The sequence below is a fragment of the Odocoileus virginianus genome, chromosome 13 (assembly GCF_023699985.2).
Source record: "Odocoileus virginianus isolate 20LAN1187 ecotype Illinois chromosome 13, Ovbor_1.2, whole genome shotgun sequence".
NCBI classification, from domain to species: Eukaryota; Metazoa; Chordata; class Mammalia; order Artiodactyla; family Cervidae; genus Odocoileus; species Odocoileus virginianus.
The window spans coordinates 49,708,554-49,735,061 of record NC_069686.1 but is presented as its reverse complement, the minus strand read 5'-3'; the positions used below and the strand labels follow the sequence as shown (position 1 = coordinate 49,735,061).

General features: G+C 37.3%; 1 protein-coding gene across 1 annotated transcript in view; it reads left to right on the top strand.

The window, feature by feature from the left end:
• Positions 1-26,508, top strand: part of THSD7B (thrombospondin type 1 domain containing 7B) — a 970,494-nt gene that overhangs the window by 846,044 nt on the left and 97,942 nt on the right. The window contains exons 16-17 of the mRNA XM_070476270.1: positions 288-421; positions 6,765-6,915. Of these exons, the coding sequence (XP_070332371.1) occupies positions 288-421; positions 6,765-6,915 (285 nt within the window). The remainder of the gene's footprint in view (positions 1-287; positions 422-6,764; positions 6,916-26,508) is intronic.

Genomic DNA, 26,508 nt, shown 5'->3' with positions numbered 1-26,508 from the left:
AAAGATAATGGAATTCCTATTCTTGGTGGGAGAGAATGACTGTCCTTTTTTCTCTTCTGCAAAGGCACACTATCATATTCTAGTTGATGGTCCCCATATGTTTTTTTAGATACAGTAGTAATTTCAGAGAAGCCAAATATATCTTGCTTTTGGGGAATGCAGTTTGGCTCTTAGAGCCAGACTATAGCTCCTGGATTATGTTCAGCAGACTTTACTAAAAGACAGGCTGTTTTTCCATGACTTGGATAGTTCCACATAATTTTCTTCTCCTTTCCTGTTCTTGACAGGTGCATGAGGCAGTCCCATGTTACAGTGAGTGCAATCAGTATTCCTGGGTTGTAGAGCACTGGTCTCCATGCAAAATCCACAATGAGCTGAGGTCCCTGCGCTGTGGAGGAGGAACGCAATCTAGGAAAATCAGGTGTGTGGCCATGGAGACATTTGGGAAATGTGACAGTGGAATTTACATATTTTTATGAAAACAACAGTGTTGCTGATCCAAGTACACTCTCAAACCATATCCTCTGGCTTTTGCCCATCTTAAAAAAAAATTATATACTTATTTAGCTGCACCAAGTCTTTGCTGTAGCATGAGGGATCTATTTCCCTGACCAAGGATTGAACCCAGGCCCCCTGCATTGGGAGCATGAAGTCCTAGCCACTGGACCATCAGGGAAGTCCCTGCTCATCTCTAAGTATTCCCGAACGCATAGACCCTTGAGCTGCCATGTGTATTGTGGAATTCTATCTGCATGGCAGCCACAATTCTGAACATTTCCTGCAAGTGACTTCAGTGGAAAAACCAACTTCTTGGAAAACCATCACATCCCTCCAGTGATGTATGGCTGTCACTGCTGACAAATTAGATGATTTGTACTATGATGCCAGGTCACTCTTTTGCTCTATGGTTAGTATAGCTGATGGACATTATCTTAATTTTGGGTGTCAATACATTGAAAAAGTCAACTTAAACCTTCACAATTAGACTTCAGAAAGTAATATGAGAATAACCTATGACCAACCTACAGCATATTAAAAAGCAGAGACATTACTTTGTCAACAAAGGTCCATCTAGTCAAAGCTATGGTTTTTCTAGTAGTCATGTATGGATGTGAGACTTGGATTATAAAGAAAGCTGAGCACAGAAGAATTGATGCTTTTGAACTGTGGTGTTAGAGAAGACTCTTGAGAATCCCTTGGACAGCAAGGATATCAAACCAGTAATTCCTAAAGGAAATCAATCCTGAATATTAAACTCCAAATTTTGGCCACCTGATGTGAAGTGCCAACTCATTGGAAAAGTCCCTGATGCTGGGAAACATTAAAGGCAGAGGCGAAGGGCTCAACAGAGGATGAGATGGTTGGATGGCATCAGCGACTTGATGGACATGAGTTTGAGCAAGCTCCAGGAGTTGGTGATGAACAGGGAAACCTGGCATGCTGCTGTCCATGGGGTCACAAAGAGTCAGCCATTACTGAGTGACTGAACTGACTGAACCAGTGGTCCAGTGGTTAGGACTCAGCACTTTCACTGCCAAGAGCACAGTCTTAATCCTTGATCAGGGGACTAAGATCCCACAAGCTGGTTGGTGCAGTCAAAAGAAAAAAAAAAAAGATCTATTTAGAAATTATTTGGGAAGAAAGGAGGATGATTTTATTATCAACTGGGGAAAATAACAATGAATGTTAGAGAAGAAGCATGAGCCAAAATATTAATCATAAATAATGATTTAGTATGTAAGCTCAAGAAGAAATCAAGAATAGTATAGTCATCTTTTCAGTTGCATGAGTGTAGTATGTCATTTTGCTATATTTCAGTTCAGTCGCTCAGTCGTGTCCAACTCTTTGCGACCCCATGCATCGCAGCATGCCAGGCCTCCCTGTCCATCAACAACTCCTGGAGTTTGCTCAAACCCATGCCCATCAAGTCAGTGATGCCATCCAGCCATCTCATCCTCTGTCGTCCCCTTCTCCTCCTGCCCCCAATCCCTCCCAGCATCAGGGTCTTTTCCAATGAGTCAACTCTTCGCATGAGGTGGCCAAAGTATTGGAGTTTCAGCTTCAGCATCAGTCCGTCCAATGAACACCCAGGACTGATCTCCTTTAGGATGGACTGGCTATATTTGGGAAGCTTCATTTCAAATTAACACACCATGCCTGAATTGGGTAACTCCCTAATGAGTTATCTTTGAGATTGAAGTCAGTTGCCAGGGCACACCCAACTTCTTTGTGTTGGTTTTACTCAATACCAGTGAACTTAGTTTATTCAGTGATTCAGTATATATCCACCATTTCTGAGACTTGGTCCCATTGTCACAAAGTCACTGGTAGACAGTTGAAAGAAATAGCCACTGGCAAAATTGCAGAGGTGCTCCTCATCACCAACCCAGGCAAAGGGTTCATAAACGTATTGTCTTTCTTTCCCATTGTTCACTGCCTTTTCCCCTGGGGACTAGTTGCTCAGGCTGTCACAGACTTGGGCTTCTACCTCTTTTTCTTCAAAATCTGTCTCTTGTGTCCTATTTTCTCCCGGCTTTGAGAAATGACTGACTAGCCTAGCTTATCAGGTAATACGTGTAAATGAGCTGTGGCATCCCTCACTCTCATCCCAGCCTGGCCTCTTAGCAGTATTAAAGCAAAGTCCCAGGAGAGAGAGGAAAGCTTTAAGAGAATAAATTGCTACCGGCAGAATTGTGGCAGGTTGATTGAGGAAAAACACACTTGAACAAGAGGGCCTTTAAGCCATACCTCTCTGCTCAAATGGATGAAGCCTGGTATAATAAAAATAGGACAGCTACCAAATATCATGTGTTATGGGTTGAACTCTGTCTCCCCCCACAAAAAATAATCTATGTATTGAAGTACTAACCTGCAATACCTGAGAATGTGGCTGTATTTGGAACCCTAGCCCTCAATCCAAAAATGGCAAGAGGAGAGATTTTCAAAAAAGAAAATATAATCAGTGGTTTCAAAGATTCTGAGAAGTTTACTAAAATAAGAATTGACTATTGAGTTTGGCAAAGGGGAGTCTGTTGATGATATCAGTTTTGTCTGGAATGATGATAAAAGTGTGATTAAAGTAAGGCCAAGAGGTAATAGGGAGGAGGGGGATGTGGGGATCGTGAATATAGCCGAGCTTTAAAGCAGTTTTGTAATGACTTTGAGTAGAAATGAAAGTGATGAGCAAAGAGGGAGATATGGCAAAGACTTTGATGCAGGATATGTAACTGCAGGGGCGTTTTCATTTGAGAACACCTTCAGTTTCAGTCTATACAAGTCTTTACTTTTGTGCTTGTCAGAATCACTGGAAGACTCTCTTCCTAAATCACATGTTAAATAGATAATCCTAAAAACCTGTATTTTGGGAACCCAATGAACGAAGGTTAATGTGGTAAACAGAATGATAGCTCCCAAAAATATTCACATTCTAACCCTTGAAGTTTGTCAATGTGTTACGTTAAATAGGAAAAGCGTCTTTGCAGATGCGATTAGGGAAGATTGTCCTGGATCTTCTGGATGGGAACAACTTATTCACAAGTGTCCTTGAAAATGGATGAGGGGATGGGAAAGGAAAAAAGCAAGACACATAGAGATACAAGGCTTTGAGGAGAGAGAAAGGGGCCATGGCCCCAAGGAACGTGAGTGGCTTCTAGACTGTGAAAGAGGTTAGGAAATGATTCTGCCCTAGAGCCTCCAGGAACGTATGTAGCTTTGCCAGAGTGCTGATGTTAGTCTAGTGAGTTCCATGTTGGATCTACAAAATTGTAAAATAATAAATGTGCATTGTTTAAGTTGTGAAGGTAGTGATCATTTTGTTCACTATGTTAACTTTCCATAAACCTTGTTATCAGTATGATGTTCCCATCCTTAGTTGGGCCATGTGTTCGCTAACCTGTTTTGTGACCCTATACAGATAGGAAACCTTCAGTTAACAGCAGGGACAGGGCTGGGGGCATCGCCTAGCTCTGTGTATTGGGAAAGGGCATCTCAGAGCTTAGGTACTTCTTAAACATAAGCATGCTTACAATAAATCCTCCAGTTTTTCTGCCTCACCTTCACTCACATTTCCAAAGGTACTTGCTGCCACAGATTCCTGAATTTTTTATGCATTCTGATGTGTCAGTGGAATGACTTTCTTTGTTTTCTTTTGAAGGTTTAGTGATCTGTTTCCTTTGTGTGCTAAGACACCACCAGCCCATCTATTTCCCATCGTTGCCTTTGTCCTTTCCTGTGGTTTTTGTCCTTGCAAGATAATGCCTTTCCCTCTCCCCTGTTTTTTTTTGTAATAAATTCCTCTGCTATTGTTTTTGTGGCATATGGGGAGCAGAGAAAGACTAATGCATATGTCCAACTGGACACCATTGACCAGAAGTATTACCTTTTCTTTTTTCAGCAAAATCATAAAGGAATACCAGCCGAAGAGTGTGCAGGCAAGAAGGAAAGCAATTTTCAGCTTTTAAGTTTGCCCAGGGAAAGGCATTAAAGCCATTTAGTGGTTCCTCCTTCCAGTATTGACTATTACCACAGGAGAAATTAAAGTCTATAGATGACTCTGTACCTTGCCTCCCTACATTAGAAGACATGACTTACATCTCCTCTCTGTTTACCATTTTCTGTTACCCTGCTTTATACAGTATCTATTTTTTTTTAATTACTTAGCACCTTATAAAGTTTATTTTGTACCAGGTCATAGACTATGGTGCAGTTTTCCTTAATAAAAAAAAATTATATAAAAGAAACTCCTAATGCATAGGATAATTCATTCCAGCATAGCATGATTTGGAAAAGCTAAAAGCTTTTCCAGCGAAAGCTCTCCAGCACAGCCTTCTTAAGTTGCTTATTCCTTGGCTGTGGCTTTGTATCTGAAAGGAGCAGATTAGCAAATGGCGCCATTTATCTTATCATCATTGTCATCTTCGCCTTTTCTTTGATCATTATCATTGGAAGAAGGAATCTTGTCCTTTTTTTCTCAGTTTTGTACCCTAGCACCCAAGTAAGGGCATGGCACAAAGTAAACCCCTCAAAATATTTAATAAATGAATCATTATTAACAAATCACTTTGTATTCCAACACCAAACAAAAGAGGCTTATATACAGCAAGTCTTTATTAAATAGTTTTGAGAAAATAATTTAAACATTAACTTTGAGTTGGGATATAATATAAATGGAGAGAATTGCCCACAGCATAGGGTACAGCTCCATGAATTTTCACAATATGAACGCATCTGTGTAACCAATCCAGAGGTCAAGACACAAAGTTTTACCAGGACTACGTAAGCCCCTATCAGTTGATAACCATTCCCGCAAGGGTAAGTGCTATTCTGGCTTCTGACACCATAGATGAGGATTGCCTATTAAGTGTCCATGAAGGGAACTGTGCAGTCTGTACTTTTTTTGCGTCCAGCCTCTTTCGTTCAACATTGTGGTTGTGAGCTCCACTCATGCTCTTTCATGCAACAATAGTTAAATGAATTCTCATTACTTAATAGCACTTAATTCAATGAGTTTATCACAATATATTTGTCTATTTTACTGTGGCTGAATAGCTATTGTAGATATACTACTATTAATTCACTTTGGCTAATTATAAATAGTAATGCCATAAACATTTCCAGGCAGGTTTTTTTGTTTGTTTGTTTGTTTTTTGTGGTGGAGTGGGATCCACATTTGTCTTCTGTATATAAATAGAAGTGGGACTGTTGGGTTACATTGTGTTTATATGTTTAGTTTTAATAGACATACTACCAATTAGTTTGCCAAAGAGTTTATGCTCCTACCAGCAGAGTGAGAAGAGTTACAGTTGCTCCATATTCTTGCCAATCCTTGCTATTTTCCATGTTTTTGATATAAGCCATTCTGGCAGGTATATAGCAGTATAACAGTTTGGTTTTAATTTGATTAAATCAGCAGCATGATTATTTATCCCATCCTCATCAGCATTTATCTTAAAGCAACAATAATATGTGCATCAGTAGCACATGCTCAACTGCTGCATGAAAATGCTTGTATGTTGCCCTTTGGTTTATTATATGAAAATTCCTTACTGAAATGCAGAAAGTACCTAAAAGAAAAATATGTTCAATTGTTTTTTCAGTACTTTGCCATGACCTTAAGTATATTGAACAAAAACTGGGGAACCTTAGATGCTCTGAGCTAGAAGTCCAGGAAACGTCTGAGAGAGTCATAGGAACAATGCAAGGCCTAGTTATTACAAAGTGATGGATTTATTCAGAGGAGAGTGTTCAAGATTTGTTACACTGAAAAGACCTAAGTAAATATATTGTAGATCTCTTTAGATGGAGAGTTCTTCAAAGATGAGTATTGTCTAGTCTTTTCCTGCTCTGCTGAATGAATGGCTCTGCCCTGAGTTACTACTCAATAAAGCCTGGTTGGGCTTCCCTTGTGGCTCCGCTGGTAAAGAATCCGCCTACAATGCGGGAGACCTGGGTTCTATCCCTGGGTTGGGAAGATCCCCTGGAGAAGGGAAAAGCTACCCACTCCAGTATTCTGGCCTGGAGAATTCCATGGATTGTGTAGTCCATGGGATCGCAAAGAGTTGGACCCGACTGAGCGACTTTCACTTACTCAAAGCCTGGCTGACTGAATGGTTTTGTTTTGTTTTGTTTTTGCCCTGGTTTCTCTATCAATCTTATTTTATGTTTAATTATCTTTGAGGGTAAGTAATTAGGATATATCATAACTATTTTAAATTTACTCCTCACTGTTTTAAGTGTTTAAGCTATCTTATGATCTTGCATTATAGGTGCATGAATGCTGCTGATGGTGAAGGGGGAGCTGTGGATAACAGCCTGTGCAACCAGAATGAGATTCCCCCAGAAACCCAGTCCTGCTCTCTTCTGTGTCCCAACGAATGTGTCATGTCTGAGTGGGGACCTTGGAGCACGTGCCCACAGGTAAGTTCTCTTCCCTTGTCATTGTTCTAATCCTCCAGGCCTGCTGTCACTTTTGTTCTCTGCACTTTCACAGTGCAGCTCTCCAGAGCATCCTTCTTGTCACATGGGAAAATAATTTTGCCTAAGAAAGAAACAAACAAACAAAATTCAGCAAGTGAGACAGAGCAATTTAAAATACCAGTGCTTTTTTTAAGGCCTTTATCCTGGGAGTATGAGCAAGGAAAAAGAACCTAAAATGGTCACACTAGGATTCAAATGTATGCCCACTGTTAAAGCGGCTTTTTTGGTCCCAAGATCATCCTCATTATACTGTGTTGGTTCTGCTTCATTTTTCCCTGGCAAAATCAGCATGTCTTAGTACCTTACTGTGTTATTTAGCTTCTGTTAGTGATGAGTGATGATCTGGTTTGCCTCCTGCTATTTTCCCAAAGATAATGTGTTCTTTCACCATGTTCTTCTTCTTCCAAACCTGACAAAAAGTCCTTTTTTTGAAAGTCTAAAACATTTGCCTTTTCCCTCTTTTTTTTTTTTTCAAAAAAAAAAATTGGAAGTGTAACCAGAGTATAGAAAAATAAATATTCTTTAAGTAGCACAGTTCAATTTAATATTCTTAGAAGATAAAGTTGGATATTTTAGACATGTTTCTGCTTAAAAAGGTAAAAGAGAAAATGAAGATAAGGAGCATATTATATGGCTCCAAATGTTGGGAAGAAAAGAATTAGGACACTTTGATTTCACTGGTGATACTGATTTGTGAAACGATTGTAGAAAATCTTTGTATGAAAATGGAAAATACATTTTTAATTTTACTGAAGTATAGTTGACTTAGAATGCTGCATTAATTTCTTCTGTACAGCAGAGTGACTCAGTTATGCATATATGTATCTTTTCCACATTCTTTTCCATTAGTTTACCACAGAATATTGAATATAGCTTCCTGTACTATACAGTAGGACCTTGTTGTTTATGTACCCTATATATAATAGTTTGCCTTTCCTAATCTCAAACTCACATTCTTTCCCTCCTCTCCCCGACATAACCAGAAGTCTGTTCTCTGTATCTGAGTCTGTTTATCTTTCATAGATATGTTGATTAGTATTGTATTTTAGATTCCACATATAAGTGATATCATATGGCATTTGTCTTTCTGACTTACTTCATTTGGTATGATAATCTCTAGGTCCATCTGTGTTGATGCAAGTGGCATTGTTTCATGCTTTTTGATGACTGAGTAATATTCCATTGTATATATGTACCACATTTTCTTTATCCATTCATCTGTCTATGTACATTTATGTTGTTTCCATGCCTTGGATACTGTAAATAGTGCTGCTATGAACATAGGGATGCATGCATCTTTTTGAATTATAGTTGTTTTCTGGATATATGCCCAGGAGTAAGATTGCTGGATCATATGGCAACTGTATATTTGGGTTTTTTGTTTTTTTTTTGAGAAACCTCCATCCTTGTTTCCATAGTGGCTGCACCAACTTATAGTCCCACAGTGTAAAATGGCTGTATTTTCTCCACACCCTCTCCAGCTCTTGTTACTTGTAGAGTTTTTAGTAATGGCCGTTCTGACTGGTGTGAGGTGGTACCTCATTGCAGTTTGATTCACATTTCTATAATAATTATTGATGTTGAGCATCTTTTCATATGCCTATTAGCCACCTGTATGTCTTTTTTGGAAAAATATCTATACTGCCATTTTTTGATTGGGTTGTTCGTTTCTTTGTTGTTGAATTACATGAACTGCTTATATATTTTGGAAATTAAGCCCTTGTCAGTCACATAATTTGCAAATATTTTCTACCATTTCATAGGTTATCTTTTCATTTTGTTTATGGTGTCCTTTGCTACTCAAAAGCTTTTAGGTTTCATTAGGTCCCATTTGTTTATTTTTGGTTTTGTTTCTATTGCCTTGGGAAACTGAACTAAAAAACACTGGTGCAATTTATGTCAAAAAATGTTTTGCCTGGAAAATATTTTTAAAATCAGTTAATATCCTATATTTGCAGTTTTTGACTATTGATTCCTTATTAATTATTGCAATTTTATCTTTGATATTTCTGTAATTCTTTTCATGAAAGACTTTGTCCCTGTTCTTTTGTGTTTAGTCACTTAGCTGTGTCCAACTCTTTGCAACCCATGGACTTTAGCTTGCCAGACTCCTCTGTCCACTGGGATTTTTCATATGAGAATACTGGAATGGCTTGCCAGTTGCACCTTCAGGAGATCTTCCCAACCCAGGGACTGAACCCATATCTCCGGAGTCTCCTTTATTGCTGGTGATTTCTTTACCTGCTGAGTCATAGGAAATCCCTTTGTTCTTTGGGGATAGGTTCATACAATGTTAAGATATAGAGGCACCAATAAAGGGTAACTTGTAGGAATGGAATGGCCTACTAAGTCATATATTTTCTGTGTAACTTGAATATAATAAAAATTAACATTTCATGAACACTTATTTTGTGCAAGGCACAAGTAAGAATGCTTCCCTTTAGCCTTTGCAATAATCTGACTTAGGTACATACTATTATCAGTCCCATTGTATAGCTGAAGGAACTGATTCTCAGCAAGATTCTTAAAGTAGCTTGCATAAGGTGTCACATTTCATAAGTGATGGAGCAGTTAATGAGTCATCTGATGGAGCCAGTGCCTTTGATCTCACATTCTCAGCTCACTTATCTTAGAAGAATTAAGGTGGATTTAGACTCAACACTTTTGTTGTTTCTTTAAGATGCAACAGTTGTTTTAAGAACAAAGCTAGTTACTTGAGCTATCTGTATGATTATTCCATGACTGAGGACATAAATTCACACTTTAGAAAGTGTGGCAGCATATATTCTTTATTAATCAACTTGCAGAAGAATTAGCAACCTGAAGAAGTTTAATTGTAGAGGTTACTATCTTTCTCTGAATTTTGCAATAAGGAGTTCATGATCTGAGCCACAGTCAGTTCCTGGTCTTGTCTTGCTGACTGTATAGAGCTTCTCTATCTACATCCGCAAAGAATATAACCAATCTGATTTCAATATTGACCATCCGGTGATGTCCCTGTGTAGAGTTGTGTCTTGTGTCCTTTGAAGAGAATGTTTGCTATGACCAGTGCATTCTCTTGGCAAATCTCCATTAACCTTTGTCCTGTTTCATCTTGTACTCCAAGGTCAAACTTGTCTGTTTCTCCAGGTATCTCTTGACTTCCTACTTTTGCATTCCAATCCCCTGTGATGAAAAAGACATCATTTTTTGGTGTCATTTCTAGAAGGCCTTGTAGGTCTTCATAGAATCATTCAACTTCAGCTTCATGCTCAAAATTCTCCAAGCTAGGCTTCAAAATTATCTGAACTGAGAATTTCCAGATGTTCAAGCTTGTTTTAGAAAAGGCAAAGGACCTAGAAATCAAATTTCCAACATCTGTTGGATTACAGAAAAAACAAGAGAATTCCAGAAAAACACCTAATTATGCTTCATTGACTACACTAAAGCCTTTGACTGTGTGGGTCACAACAAACTGGAAAATTCTTAGAGATGGGAATACCAGACCACCTGATCTGCTTCTTGAGAAACCTGTATGCAAGTCAATAAGCAACAGTTAGAACTGGACATGGAATAAAAGACTGGTTCAAAATTGGGAAAGGAGTATATAAAGGTTGTATATTGTCACCCTGTTTATTTAACTTATATGCAAAGTTCAGTTCAGTTCAGTCGCTCAGTCGTGTCCGACTCTTTGCGACCCCATGAACTGCAGCGCACCAGGCCTCCCTGTCCATCACCAACTCCGGGAGTCCACCCAAACACATGTCCATTGAGTCAGTGATGCCATCCAACCATCTCGTTCTCTGTCGTCCCCTTCTCCTCCTGCCCTCAATCTTTCCCAGCATCAGGGTCTTTTCCAGTGAGTCAGCTCTTCACATCAGGTGGCCAAAGTACTGGAGTTTCAGCTTCAAAATCAGTCCTTCCAATGAACACCCAGAACTGATCTCCTATAGGATGGACTAGTTGGATCTCCTTGCAGTCCAAGGGACTCTTAAGAGTCTTTTCCAACACCACAGTTCAAAAGCATCAATTCTTCAGTACTCAGATTTCTTTATAGTCCAACTCTCACATCCATACATGACCACTGGAAAAACCATAACCTTGACTAGATGAACCTTTGTTGACAAAGTAATGTCTCTGCTTTTTAATATGCTGTCTAAGTTGATCATAACTTTCCTTCCAAGGAGCAAGCATCTTTTAATTTTATAGCTGCAGTCACCGTCTGTAGTGATTTTGGAGCCCAGAAAAATAAAGTTGGCCACTATTTCCACTGTTTTCCCATCTATTTGCCATGAAGTGATGGGACCAGATGCCATATCTTAGTTTTCTGAATGTTGAGCTTTAAACCAACTTTTTCGTTCTCCTCTTTCACTCTCATCAAGAGGCTCTTTAGTTCTTCTTCACTTTCTGCCATAAAGGTGGTGTCATCTGCATATCTGAGATAATTGACATTTCTCCTGGCAAGCAAAATACTGGGCTGGGTAAAGCACAATCCAGAATCATAATTGCTGGTAGAATTATCAATGACCTCAGATATGCAGATGACACCACCCTTATGGCAGAAAGTGAAGAGGAACTAAACAGCCTTTTGAAGAAGGTAAAAGAGAGACAAAAGCTGATTTAAAACTCAACATTCAAAAAACTAAGATCATGGTATCCAGTCTCATCACTAAATGGCAATAGTGAAGCAATTGATGGGGAAACAATGGAAATGGTGACAGACTTTATTTTCTTGGGCTCCAAAATCACTGCAGATGGTGACTGCAGCCATGAAATTAAAAGACATTTGTTCCTTGGAAGAAAAGCTATGACAAACCTAGACAGCATATTAAAAAGCAGAGACATTACTTCAGTGACAAAGGTCTGTCTAGTCAAAGCAATGTTTTTTCCAGTAGTCATGTATGGATGTGATAGTTGGACCCATAAAGAAGGCTGATCACTGGAGAACAGATCTTTATGAACTGTGGTGCAGTAGAAGACTCTTAAGAGTCCCTTAGCCTGAAAGGAGATCAATCAAGTCAATCCTAAAGGAGATAACTTTGAATATTCTTTGGAAGGATTGATGCTGAAGCTGAAACTCCAGTACTTTGGCCACCTAATATGAAGAGCCAATTCATTAGAAAAGACCCTGATGCTGGGAAAGATTGAAGGAAGGAGGAGAAAGGGACGACAGAGGACAAGATGGTTGGATGGCATCATTGACTTGATGGACATCAGTTTGAGCAAGTTCCCAGAGATGGTGAAGGACAGGGAAGCATTGCATGCTGCAATCCATGGGATTTCAAAGAGTAGGACATGACTGAGTGACTGAACAACAATGATAACTATCTCCCTCACTTTTTTTTTTTTCTAGTTTGCTCACAGAAAACTCCATTAAGCTATGATCATTTGGCCATGAAAACATTGCCCCTTTAAGTCAATGTATCTTGCCACTGACTGAGCTGAAATGCTTGTCTCAGGAGCATGTTATGATGGCCTGGCATTCTGCGTTTCCTTCTTCAAGTTTCATGGAGGCAATTTTCTTTAAGGTTTGCTTCTCTAAACATAATCACTCTATTTTTGGAGTGTTTGGAAACTGGAGCTGGAGAAGATAGTTTAACTTCCTTTCATGTGTCTGGAAGATGACACAGACATTTATTCTCCTGTCAGCATGAAGTGAGGGAGTTGTTTCTTCAAGTGTTTATATTCCTTCTAAGTTACATATTAATAATAATATATCTGACAACAACAAGTGTACTGTCATTGAGCCCACTTTATGTAACCAGCACTGTGCTGGAGTTTCCTAACTGCACTTTGCTATGATGTCAAAACACTCACGGTCACTCAGGTCTATCCAACCACAATGGCCTCATCCTTTCTCAGATGCACACTGCTCTCAAGTGTAAATAAAGACATTAAAATGGAAAAGAAAGGTAATCAGGGCTCGTGCCTGATTATTTTCCCTATCTTCAAATATGTTGCATCATTTTAATAAATTGCAGCATCTTAGCATAATGCCCCAATATCATGGGTACTTTAAGTGGTGCTCAGTGGTGATCATCATCATGATTATACAAAGTTAGTGAGCTGAATCTGTGTGCCTGAAGTTTAACGAGCACTTCAATGAACATTTTCTGAGCAAATCGGAAGCAATTATTGTAAATTGTTCTGTGTACTGTGGGCTGATTCTAAATATTGGTCATTATTTGCCAAGTTCTCCTTTGACAGTCTGCAGTGTGACATATGTTAATGAAACCAATTCACTGTGTTATTTTTTTCTTATTCTTTTTCTCCCCCCAGGTCAGTCCTTTAAAGACAAATACATAAACATACAAACAGAAAATAATTGTTTTTAAAAGCCAGAATATTTTTGAGACAAATACACATTTATCTTATATATCCACAAAATCTGAAATTCATAGTTTGATTTAGTTATAAGAAAGTTATTTAATGTGAAATAAGCTTACTATTCTGAAATATAGTTAAGGAAATCAATTTGGCAGTTAAAGAAAGAAACTTAGCAAAACCAGTTAACTAATTAAAACTATTTCTTGAATCCCTGTATTTGTCTTACAGTCTGAGGCCAAACATACATATCCAGACTATCAGTGCATCGAGGAGTTTACAGTTCTCAGTATCTTTTGTAAATACATACTGTTTAGGTGCAGCAAAGGATTCAGTAACTACTAGCAGGCTGTTTATTAGTTCACACAGTGTTCACTAATAAGATGGTAGGCACCATACAAAATAATTAAAAATATACTTTCTAACCTCTGGGTCAATGATTTTTATCCAGTTCCTCTGTCCCAGTCCTGAAATTGAGTCAGTCTGTCTGGGGTGTTTCCCATGAGTTTCCATGTCTAATAACTCTCCAGATAATACTGGTTCTGCCATTCTAGGGACACGCTTTAAGTCACAAGGCTGTTAGTCATTGCTTCAAATCATGTCTTTGTCAATCTCATTTTAATTACATTTTTTTCTTAATCCTACTTATTTATTTGTTTTGAGGGGAAATGGCCTTTAAAAATTTGCTTCTATGTTTATTGAGATATGGACATACAACACTGAGTAGTTTAAGGTGTACGGCTTCATGCTTTGACTTTTTTATTAATTACAAATTAATATGTAATTTGACATAATGACACACATTATGAATTGATTACCGTAGAAAAATAAATGAACCTCCATCAACTCATATAGATATAAGATTAAATAAATGGAAAAAAGTTTCATCTTCTGGTGAGAACTCTTAGGATTTACTCTCTTAACAACTTTCTTATATAGCACACAGCAGTGTTAATTACATGTATCATGTTGTACATCATATCCCTAGTCCTTATTTATCTTTTAACTGGAAGTTTGTACCTTTTGATTGTCTTCCTCTAGTTCCTCCTCTCCGCACCCCTGCTTCTGGTAATCACAAATCTGATCTCTTTTGCTATGAGTTTCAAAATATATATATTTTGAAATATAATTGACCTACAACACTTTGTTAGTTCCTGTCACACAGCATGGTTTGTTAAGAAGTGAATTGTGTGCCAAGTATAACAAAGAGGACATAAAATGGAAGCATTAAAAAATTGTAATGGGGCCATTTTAACTGTCTTGGGAAATATTGGGGATCAAAAATGGATCAAGCAAAAACAAACACAATTCAAGACAGAATTTGAAGAAAATGGAAAACTGTCTGTCTAATTTATCTTCATTTCTTGTTTTTTCTTGTTCCCATAAGACACGCACATATACACACACACTAATCAATATATATATATGTAATTTATTTTTTTATTCCATTGTGCTCACTTCTGTATAATGCTTTAATGTGAAAGGAATCTTGTAGAATTAGATATGTAAATTTTTTGAAACCCTGTTCACTCTTTAAAGATATGTGTGTATAAAAACACATATGCATGTATATGCATCTTTGTATATATACATATTTACATTATATATATATATATATAATTTGTTTATTGCACAATATTCCTCTCTCATCTAATATTTTTTCTAGTTTTTATCCTTATCCTTCATACTTCAAAATTATGCTCATGAATATTCATAAAATCTCCAGAAGAGATTTACAAATTTCTGAATTCAGAAACTACTCCATCCCTGACACATCTGAAGGACTACATGCTTCTATTTATTTACGATGCCAAACCTTACAGGAAATTTCCAATGAGTAATAAAGATTTTATATTTATGAGTCTCCCTGGAGACTTGACAAAGAAACTTCTTAAACAATTATATAGATAAGAAAAAACAAGGAGGGTCTTGGAGATTAATTTCCAAACTGCTGTAAACTTTACAGACCCAAGCCTTCAGAAACTCTCCCCAGAATGATGACTCAAGTTTTAGCAAACCCATTTGAACTTTAATTGATTCACTCCCAGCTGAATGCATCAAAGTCAGGCTAGTACCATCACTGGGCATCCTCTCACACTGTGAGAACTGGAGACTCATTAAACAATGGTCTGAATGCAACCTCATGATCAGTGACTCAAATCTTTGCATTATCACCAGAACAACCTCTGGAGAAAAATTGCAAAGGGAAATTTTGCAAAGAAACTGTGGAGGGCTTAAGTGTCATCAAATCTAAATTCTATCATAGTCTTAGTGTACTTTCAAAATACATCTTTTTCCTATACTTTACTTTTCTCTCCAATTCTTTATGTATGTGGCATACACTAGTGAAACCAGCGCAGATATATGTAGGCACATAAAGACCACCATTAACCCCGCAGGTGAAGACAGAAGACACTGCTTTAAAAGAGAAAGAAAAATGCATGCTGGTTTTCTGATAAGTGCTCCAAAATTAAGCATTTGAGGTTAAGAAAAATACCTTCCCCCGCCCATGGTGCTCATGTGTTATTTTTGGTAAGGGCTGTCAACAGCCACATTCAGTTACTGATGACTCAGCATTTTTAGCGCCTTAGCATTGCCTCAGGGAAGCAATTTACCCCAAATTTATGACTAGTCTTCATCTCCAGATGCTTCACAACCTCTCCTCACAGTCTGTAACATGCACATGACAACCTGTATTTGTCTCTGGAGGACGTGTCTAATGGTCACAACCCTCAAGCTGTCTGGTGCTTTTCTTTGACTCAGAACTAAACGCCAGAGGAGAAAGACGATACTTTTCTATGTTCTGATTGCAAATTCTGGTTGCTTCTGTTACAGTGATATTGGCATTTATCAGAAGCCAACAACTCATTACTCAGGGACTTGTGGAGAATTTTACCCCTGTGAGCAGTGAGCTTTCATAAAACTCAGAACTATTCTTATTTCCTCAATCAAATTAGGTCCTACGAAAATAGATGTCTCATTTCACGCAGGTTGGCAGTAAATGACAGTCCTATAAAAGCAGCCTTTGAGCTGCTTCAGTTTTTAAAGTTTAATATGTTTGTTATCACTTTTTATACAGTACAATTTCTTTGACTATCACTTACTATTTAAAGTACAAAATAAGGTTTCCATTGCTCTCAATCTCGCTTCTCTCTCGACTCTCTCTCCATTTCTTTCTACCTATCTTTCTCTATAATTTATAAAATTATATATTAAGCCCCCTAAATTAATCACTCAACTTCAATATTGATCACCCAATTTCAATATTGATCACCCAGCTTCAGTAATTATCTACATGACAGTTTTACTCATTTCCTCTTCCCTAGTTCATATCCCTTCTCCTATAAGTAAGTAACTTTAAATTATATCCCACACTTAATCTCATTTCATCTCTAAATATTTTTATATATCTTCCTGAGAAATATGACTAATTACAACAAAAGCAGAAAGCCACAGTATTTTTTACACTTTGTAGGGGATGGTTTTCAAAAACTTAAAAACATGATTCTCATACAAAGTGTCAACAATTAATTAACTCATTAATAATTAAAGCAGCATGATTGTAAGGTTCAGGGACTGGAAAGGACAGAAAACTATTAGCAAGGTTAGAATAGCAAATGTTTTATTTGGATTAGACTGCATTTATGCTCCCACTGTAAACAGCTAAAGAGCAAAATATATAAAACAGCAGTTTTAAGATATTGGCTCATATGTAGCATGCACCCATGATGCTAAGAGAAGAAAGCCAAATGATGTGAGTCTTAGAATCACCATGGCTTTCTGGGTAAAGGAATTGTCTGGATGGTGATGCCAGGGATGCAGTGCCTACAAGATCATGGCGAGGAGGCAGAGGTCAAAAGTCAGAGAGATGGAGAAGGCTGAAATTTGAAGAGTAAAATACTGAAGAAGGTGTGTGTGTGTGCACTCCATCATGAAGTCATACAGTCATACCTGACTCTCTGCAACTCCATGGACTGTAGCCTTCCAGGCTTCTTTATCCATGGGATTTCCCAGGCAAGAATACTGATTTGGGCTGCCATTTTCTTCTCCAAATGAAGAGGGTCAGTTCAGTTCAGTCACTCAGTCATATCCTACTCTTTATGACCCCATGGACTGCAGCATGCCAGGTTTCCCTGTCCACCACCAACTCCCAGAGCTTGCTCAAACTCTTGTCTATTGAGTCAGTGATGACGTCCAACCATCTCATCCTCTGTTGTCCCTTCCTCCTCCTGTGTTCAGTTTTTCCCAGCATCAGGGTCTTTTCCAATGAGTCAGTTCTTTGCATAAGGTGGCCAATTATTGTAGCTTCAGCTTCAGCATCAGTCTTTCCAATGAATATTGAGGACAGATTTCCTTTAGGATTAACTGGTTCAATCTCCTTGCAGTCCAAAGGACTCTCAAGAATCTTCTCCAGCACCACAGTTCAAAAGCATCAATTCTTCTGTGCTCAGCTTTCTTTATAGTCCAATTCTCACATCCATACATGACTACTGGAAGAACCATAGCTTTGACTAGATAGACCTTTGTCGGCAAAGTAATGTCTCTGCTTTCTAATGTGCTATCTAGGTTTGTCTAGCTTTTCTTCCAAGGAACAAGCGTCTTTTAATTTCATGACTGCAGTCACCATATGTAGTAATTTTGGAGACCAAGAAAATAAAATTTGTCAGTGTTTCCATCGTTTCCCCATCTATTTGCTATGAAGTTATGGGACTGGATGCCATGATCATTTTTTGAATGCTGAGTTTTAAGCCAGCTTTTTCACTCTCCTCTTTTCACTTTCATCAAGAGGCTCTTTAGTTCCTCTTTAGGCAAATGAAGAAATCTATTGTTTTCCAAAAAGTTTGTTCTGATTTTTCCAGAAGTTATTATAGAAAAACTTGAACAAACTTTTTGCCCAATTCCGTAGACATCTAGATGGAGGTCTCTTTAATTTCTTGTTTAAATACTAATTTACACATCCATGGAATAAAACTCCGTAAGTCTACACAAGAAATGGCTCCTGGGGAGCTACAAGCTGTGCACATTCCACAGATCACCTAAGTCTGAGAGATATTTTAATTCTATCCAACCTGTATAGAGGTAGATCTACAAGCTCTCAAGGATCTAACAAGGGTTATGCCTTAGGAAGAGGGCTAAAGTAGCCCTAAAGTCTACTCTAGAATTACCCTAATACAATTTACACAAGCCTTAGAAGAATCAAGGGGATCCACAAGTAACTTCACTGTGTGGCAAAACAAACTTCAGCATACTTCAATGGAAGACAAAAATTTTAATTAAAAACAAAAGTTTAACAGTGTAGCACTGAGTGTCTTAAGGGTGGTTAGTGACTAGTAGAAGGCATGATCTGGGCTTAGGCAGTGCTAATTATATTTTGTTTCTTGAACTCTGGGCTGGTGTCTAATTAAACTATTGAATGTTTTATGTATATCTTGCATTTACCACATTTCCTAAATTTTCTTATTTCAGTTGCTTTCTTTATTGGTTCGCATATTTAGATTTTCCTAATCATATGATCATACAAACTATATATAATCATATGACCTGCAAATAACTACTTTTATCTAACTTTCTGATATTTACATAACTTTCTCTGGACATATTTTATTAGAAAGAGCTTTCTAAATAATGCTAAAAATAAAATTAAAATTATTTTGGTTTTTTCCTGGTGTTAATCATAATATGATATTTTAGCCACCTTTTTAAAATTAAAGTTTAGTTTATTTACAGTGTTATATTACTTTCAAGTGAACAGCATAGTGATTCAGTATTTTACAGATTATATTCCATTGAAAGTTATTATAAAATAATAGCTATAATTCCCTATGTTATACAATGTATCATTATTACTTATCTGTTTTATACACAACAGTTTTTATCTCTTCTACTTACCTGTCCCCACTGGTAATCACTAGTCAGCTTTCTGTATCTATGATTTTATCTCTGTTTTGCTATATACATTCATTTGCTTCATTTTTTTTAGATTCCACATATAAGTGGTATCTTGCTGTATTTGTGTTTCTCTGTCTTACTTATTTCACTAAGCATAATATTCTCTAGGTTCATCCACATTTCTTTAAATGTCAAAAATTCATTCATTTTAAAGACTGAATAATAATATTTCATTGTATACATAAAACACATCTTCTTCATCCATTTGTTTGTTGATGTACATTGAGGTTGGTTCCATATCGTGGGTATTGTAAATAGTACTAATATCAACACTGGGGTGTGTGCATCTTTTTGAATTACTGTCTTAAGTAGGTGTTGTTTGCTTTTGTCTGTTTTTTTCTGGATATATGGCCAGGAGTGGAATTGCTGATTCATATGGTAGTTCTTTTTTAGTTTTTTGAGGAAACTCCATACTGTTTTCCATAGTGACTGAGATAATTTACATTTGCACCAACAGTGTACAAGGGTTTCCTTTTCTACACATCCTTGTCAACATTTGTTACATGTAGATATTTTGATGATGGCCATGCTGACTAGTGTGAAGTGGTATCTCATTGTGGTTTTGATTCACATTTCTCTAGTAATTAGTGATTTTCAGAATATTTTCATGTGCCTGTTATCCATTTGAAAAAAAAGAAAAGTCTATTCAGTTCTTCTGCCCATTTTCTTTCTTGGGTTGTTTGTCTTTTGGTATTATGTTGTATGAATTTTTTATATAGTTTGGATATTAACCCCTTGTTAGTCATATCTTTTACAAGTCCTTTCTCCCATTCCATAGATTGTCTTTTCATTTTGTCAACAGTTTCCCTAATAAGTAAAAATGTTTCAGTTTGTCCCATTTGCTTATTTTCACTTTTATTTCTTTGCTTTCGGAGATAAATTCCCCCCAAAATAGTACTATTGATTTATATTATAGTCTTCTGCCTATATTCACTTCTATGAGTTTTATGGTTGCATGTCTTACATGTAGGTCTTTAATCCATTTTGAGTTTATTTTTGTATATGTGTGGGTTAATGTTCTAATCTCACTGTTTTTCATTTAGCGGTCCACTTTTCCCAGAACTATTTATTGAAGCGAATGTGTTTAATCTGTTGTATATTCTGGCCTCCTTTATTATAGATTAATTAACCATAAGTGTTGTGTGCTTAGTCACTCATTCGTGTCCAACTCTTTACTACCATATAGACTATAGCCTGCCAGGCTCCTCTGTCCATGGGGATTCTCCAGGCAAGAACACTGGAGTGGGTTGCCATGCCCTCCTCCAGGGGATCTTCCTAGCCAAGGGATCGAACCCAGGTCTCCCACACTGCAGGTGGATTCTTTACCATCTGAGTCACTAGGGAAACCCACATAGGTGTGTCAGTTTATTTCTGGGCTCTCAGTTTTGTTCCACTGATCTGTGTTTTTGTGCCAGCACCATTCTATTTTGATTCCTGTTCAGTTCAGTCACTCAGTCGTATCCGGCTCTTTGCGACCCCATGAACCGCAGCACGCCAGGCCTCCCTGTCCATCACCAACTCCTGTAGCTACCAGGAATTATTACCAACTATTATTTAGACTATTACCAGGTATTATTTAGACATTCCTAAGATGTCTTTTTGTGGTACAGTCTAAAGTCAGGAAATGTAATACCTACACCTTTGTTCTTTCTAAAGGTCATTTTGGCAATTAGAGATCTTCTGTGATTCCATGTGGATTTTAGGATTATTCATTCCAGTTTTGTAAAAAAATATCATGGCTATTTTGATTGGTATTGCATCAAATATGTAGATTGCTTTGGGCACTATGGCCACTTAAACAATATTCTTCCAACCGAAGAGCACTAGAATATCTTCCCATTTCTTTATGTCATCTTCAATTTCCTTTATAAATGTTTTATAGTTTTCAGACTACAGGACTTTCACCTATTGGTTAAGTTTATGCATAGGTATCTTATCATGGGTATTTTATTCTTTTTGATATGATTTTAAACAGGATTGCTTTTTTACTTTCTCATTCCTATAGTTCAGTATTAGTGTATTGAAAAGAAACAGATTTCTGTATATTAATAAGATGTTCTGAAACTTTGCTGAATTTGTTCATTCTAATAACTCCTAGGTGGAGACTTTAATGTTTTCTATACAAAGTATCATGTCATCTTCTAGTAGTGACAGTTTTACTTCTTTCCAATTTGAATATCTTTTATTTATTTATTGTTTTTATATCATGAGGACATGTTAAGAGTGGGCATCTTTGTCTTGTTCCTGAATTTAGAGGAAAGACTTTCAGCGTTTCACTGTCAAGTATGATGTTAGCTAAGTGTTTGTCATAAATTGTCTTTATTATATAGAGAAAAATTCCCTCAATACACACTTGGGTAAGAGTTTTTATCATGTATAATGTTGAATTTTGTCAAATTCTTTTTCTGCATCTATTGAGATGATCTTGCAATATTCATCTTTCCTTCTGTTCATGTGGTACATCACAGTAATTGATTCATGAATGTCAATCCATCCTTATAACTCTGAAATAAATCCTACTTGATCATGGTGTATGATCCTTTTTACATGGTGTTGGATTTGTTTTGCTATTATTTTGTTGAGGGCATTTTCATCTATATCCATCATAGTTATTGGCTTGTAATTTTCTTTTCTGTACTGTCTTTCTCTGGTTTCGGTATCAGGGAAATGATGGCCTTGTAGGATGAATTTGGGAGCTGAGCTATTTCAGGTATTCTCTTGTATTGTTGGAAAAGGGTGTTTGCTCTGACCAATGTGTTCTATTGACAAAACTCTGTTAGCCAGCTTCATTTGGTACTCCATGACCAACCTTGCCTTTTACTCCAATGATCTCTTGACTTCTTACTTTTGCATTCCAATCCTGTATGGTGAAAAAGATGTGGTTTTTAGTGTTACACCTCAAAGGTCTTATAAGACTTCATAGAACCAGTCAACTTCAGTTTCTTTGACACCAAAGGCTGGGGCATCAGTTCAGTTCAGTTCAGCCACTCAGTCATGTCTGACTCTTTGCAGCCCTGTGGACTGCAGCATGCCAGGCTTCCCTGTTCATTACCAACTCCAAAAGTTTGTTCAAACTCATGTCCATAGAGTCAGTGATGACATCCAACCATCTCATCCTCTGTTGTCCCCTTCTCCTCCTGCCTTCAGTCTTTCCCAGCATCAGGGTCTTTTCAAATGAGTCAATTCTTCTCATCAAGTGGCCAGAGTATTGTAGCTTCAGCTTCAGCATCAGTCCTTCCAATGAATATTCAGAACTGATTTCCTTTAGGATTGACTGGTTTGATCTCCTTGCAGTCCAAGGGACTCTCAAGAGTCTTCTCCAACACCACAGTTCAAAAGCATCAATTCTTCAGTGCTCAGCATTTTTTACAGCCCAACTCTCACATCCATACATGACTGCTGGAAAAACCACAGCTTTGTCTAGATGGACCTTTGTTGGCAAAATAATGTCTCTGCTTTCTAATGTGCTGTCTAGGTTGGTCATAGTTTTTCTTCCAATGAGTAAGCGTCTTTTAATTTTATGGCTGCAGTCACCATCTGCAGTGATTTTGGAGCCCAGAAAAAGAAAGGCAGCCACTGTTTCCCCATCTATTTGCCATGAAGTGATGGGACCGGATGCCATGATCTTAGTTTTCTGAATGTTGAACTTTAAGCCAACTTTTTCACTCTCCTCTTTCACTTTCATCAAGAGTCTCTTTAGTTTTTTTTCACTTTCTGCCATAAAGGTGGTGCCGTCTGCATATCTGAGGTTATTGATATTTCTCCCAGCAATCTTGATTCTGTTTAAAATTTATTCTAATTTTTATAAACTGATGACTTGTGTTTTATGTTTTAAAAGAAGGACCCTTGAAATTTCAGTTGTTTCCATTGGCTTCATGGGCTATGCTTTTTGTCTTTCCATGCAGTAGAATAATTTAACATTATTACTTTCTTTCATTTTTATAAACACAATTGAATATACATATATATTCTCTATATATATATTCCTATAAACTTATGAAGAGCAGTATATTATGAGCCCTGTATATCAAACTATTTAGCTTGCTATATTTCTCCCTAAAACTTATCCGTGTCACTATGTGCTTAGTTGCTCAGTCGTGTCCTGCTCTTTGCCACCTCATGGATTGTAGCCTGCCTTATGACTTGCCCCTGTGACTTGTCAGGCAAGAATATTGGAGTGAGTCGCCGTTTCCTCCTCCAGGGGATCTTCCTGATCCAGGAATCAAACCTGCATCTCCAGTGTCTCCTGCATTGCAGGCAGATTCTTTACCCACTGAGCCATTGAGGAACCTCAATTGTTGTTATAATCTTACCTGATATCATGCGTACACGTAGATGATTTTGTCAGTTTTTGTGCCTCACATAATCATATATTATTTGTAGATGTCTACCTAAGAAATGTTAGTCTTTTTCTCTTTTTCTATTAGACCATTTTTGCTTTTAAGTGCACATTAGTCTTGTTCTAGTTATAAATATCACCTCAAGCAAGTTGAAATAATACCTCACTTTTCTTTTTGCTTCATTTTAACAAAATTTCAAGTGCTTTAGTATATTCTAAGGCCATTACCATTTTTCCTACACTTTACCTCTCATTTTCACCTGTTGCCAGATACTTTTTTGTCCATGTTGCGTTATTGTTACCTACTCTTTTATGGTTTAGGTTTTTACATGTGTATTTTCTGCTTACAGTTCTAGGACTGTTTTTTAACTTTACATTTTTTATTAGAGTATAGCCAATTAACAATGTGTGAGTTTCAGGTGGACAGTAAAGTGACTTAGCCATACATATGCATGTATCCATTCTTCCCCAGATTCCCCCCCACATCCAGGCTGCACCTAATGCAGAGCAGAGTTCCCTGTGCTAGTAGGTTCCTGCTCTCTAGGACATTTTCAGTAATCTTCTAATGAAATATAAATTTCACAAATTAAAATGCACAAATTTTATGGTTATGATTTTATGCCTTTTTACTTTTTATACATCTGATTAAGCACCAAACACATCAAAATATGGGCTGATTTTAGCACCTTTCAGTCGGTTCAGTTGCTCAGTCATGTCCAACACTGTGACCCCATGAACTGCAGCATGCCAGGCTTCCCTGTCCATCACCAGCTCCAAGAGCTTGCTCAAACTCATGTCTATCAAGTTGATGATGCCATCCAACCATCACGTCGTCTGGCGTCCCCTTCTCCTCCTGCCTTCAGTCTTTCCCAGCATCAGGGTCTTTTCCAATAAGTCAGTTCTTTGCATCAGGTGGCCAAAGTATTGGAGCTTCAGCTTCAACATCAGTCCTTCTAATGAATATTCAGGACTGATTTCCTTTAGGACTGACTGGTTGGATCTCCTTGCAGTCCAAGAGACTCTCAAGAGTCTTCTCCAACACCACAGTTCAAAAGCATCAATTCTTCAGCGCTCAGCTTTCTTTGTGGTCCAACTCTCACATCCAAATGTGACTACTGGAAAAACCATAGCTTTGGCTAGACAGATCTTTACTTTTCAATATATATGCACAGTTCCCTGCCCCAACTTAGTCAACTCTCTGTATTTATTTCACACATTTTACTTTTGTCTTCTTATAGTAAGAATAATAAAATATCAACTCTCTTACATCTGAAATTATTAGCTTAATAGTATGTCTTTTACATTATATAAATGGAATCACACAGTATATGCGTGTGATTAGCTTATTTTGCTCAATATGTCTTTGAGATTTTTAAGTGTTGTTGAGAAGGTCAGTAGTTTGTCCTTTTTATTGCTTAATAGTATTTTATTATAGGCATAATTTATTTTCAATTCTCTTGTTAGTAGACATTTGGGTCATTTTCAATTTAGGACTATTATGAATATAGCTTCTTTGAGTATTCTATGAATCATTCATGGATGTGTGCACTCATTTATCTTGAGTACATATTTAGGAAAGAAATAGCTGGGCCATAGAATAGGAGTATGTTTATTAAGAGAAATGGTCAGACGATTTTTGAAGTTATAGAATTATTTTAGATTACTTTTAGATATATGTGAAAGTTTTAAATCTAATATATCCTCATCTACATCTGAAGTTCTGGGTGTTTTTTTTTTTTTTTTCATTCTTTTTTTATTTTTTTTTTAATCGAAGGATAATTGCTTTACAGAATTTTTGTTGTTTTCTGTCAAACCTTAACATGAATCAGCCATAGGTACACATATATCCCCTCCTCTCTAACCTCCCTCCCATCTCCCTCCCCATCTCCCCCCTCTAGATTGATACAGAGCCCCTGTTTGAGTTTCCTGAGCCACACAGCAAATTCCCGTTGGCTATCTGTTTTACATATGATAATGTAAGTTTCCATGTTACTCTTTCCACACATCTCACTCTCTCCTCCCCTCTACTCTTGTCCATAAGTCTATTCTCTATGTCTGTTTCTCTATTGCTGCCCTAAAAATACATCTTTATGCCATTTTTCTACATTCAGTATATATACATTAGAATACAATATTTATCTTTCTCTTTCTGACTCACTTCACTCTGTATAATAGGTTCTAGGTTCACCCACCTCATCAGAACTGACTCAAATGCATTCCTGTCTATGGCTGAATAATATTCCATTGTGTATATGTACTACCACTTCTCTATCCATTCATCTGTCAATGGACATCTAGGTTGCTATGTTCTAGCTATTGTAAATAGTCCTGCAGTGAACAATGGGATATATGTGTCTTTTTCAGTTTTGGTTTCCTCAGGGGTATATGCCTGGGAGTGGGATTGCTGGGTCATATGGTGGTTTTATTCCTAGTTTTTTAAGGAATCTCTGTACCGTCCTCCATAGTGGCTGTATCAATTTACATTCCCACCAACAGTGCAAGAGTGTTTCCTTTTCTCCACACCCTCTCCAGCATTTATTGTTTGTAAATCTTTTGATGATGGCCATTCTGACTGGTGTAAGGAGATATCATTGTACTTTTGATTTGCATTTCTCTAATAATGAGTGATGTTGAGGATCTTTTCATGCGTTTGTTAGCCATCTGTATGTCTTCTTTGGAGAAATGTCTGTTTAGGTCTTTTTCCCAGTTTTTGATTGGGTTGTTTGTTTTCCTGGTGTTGACTTGAATGAGCTGCTTTTATATTTTGGAAATTAATCCTTTGTCAATTGTTTCATATGCTATTATTTTTTTCCCATTCTGAGGGTTGTCTTTTCACCTTGCTTATAGTTTCCTTTGCTGTGCAAAAGCTTTTAAATTTAATCAGGCCCCACTTGTTTACTTCCATTTTGATTTTATTTCCATTACTCTCGGAGGTGGGTCAT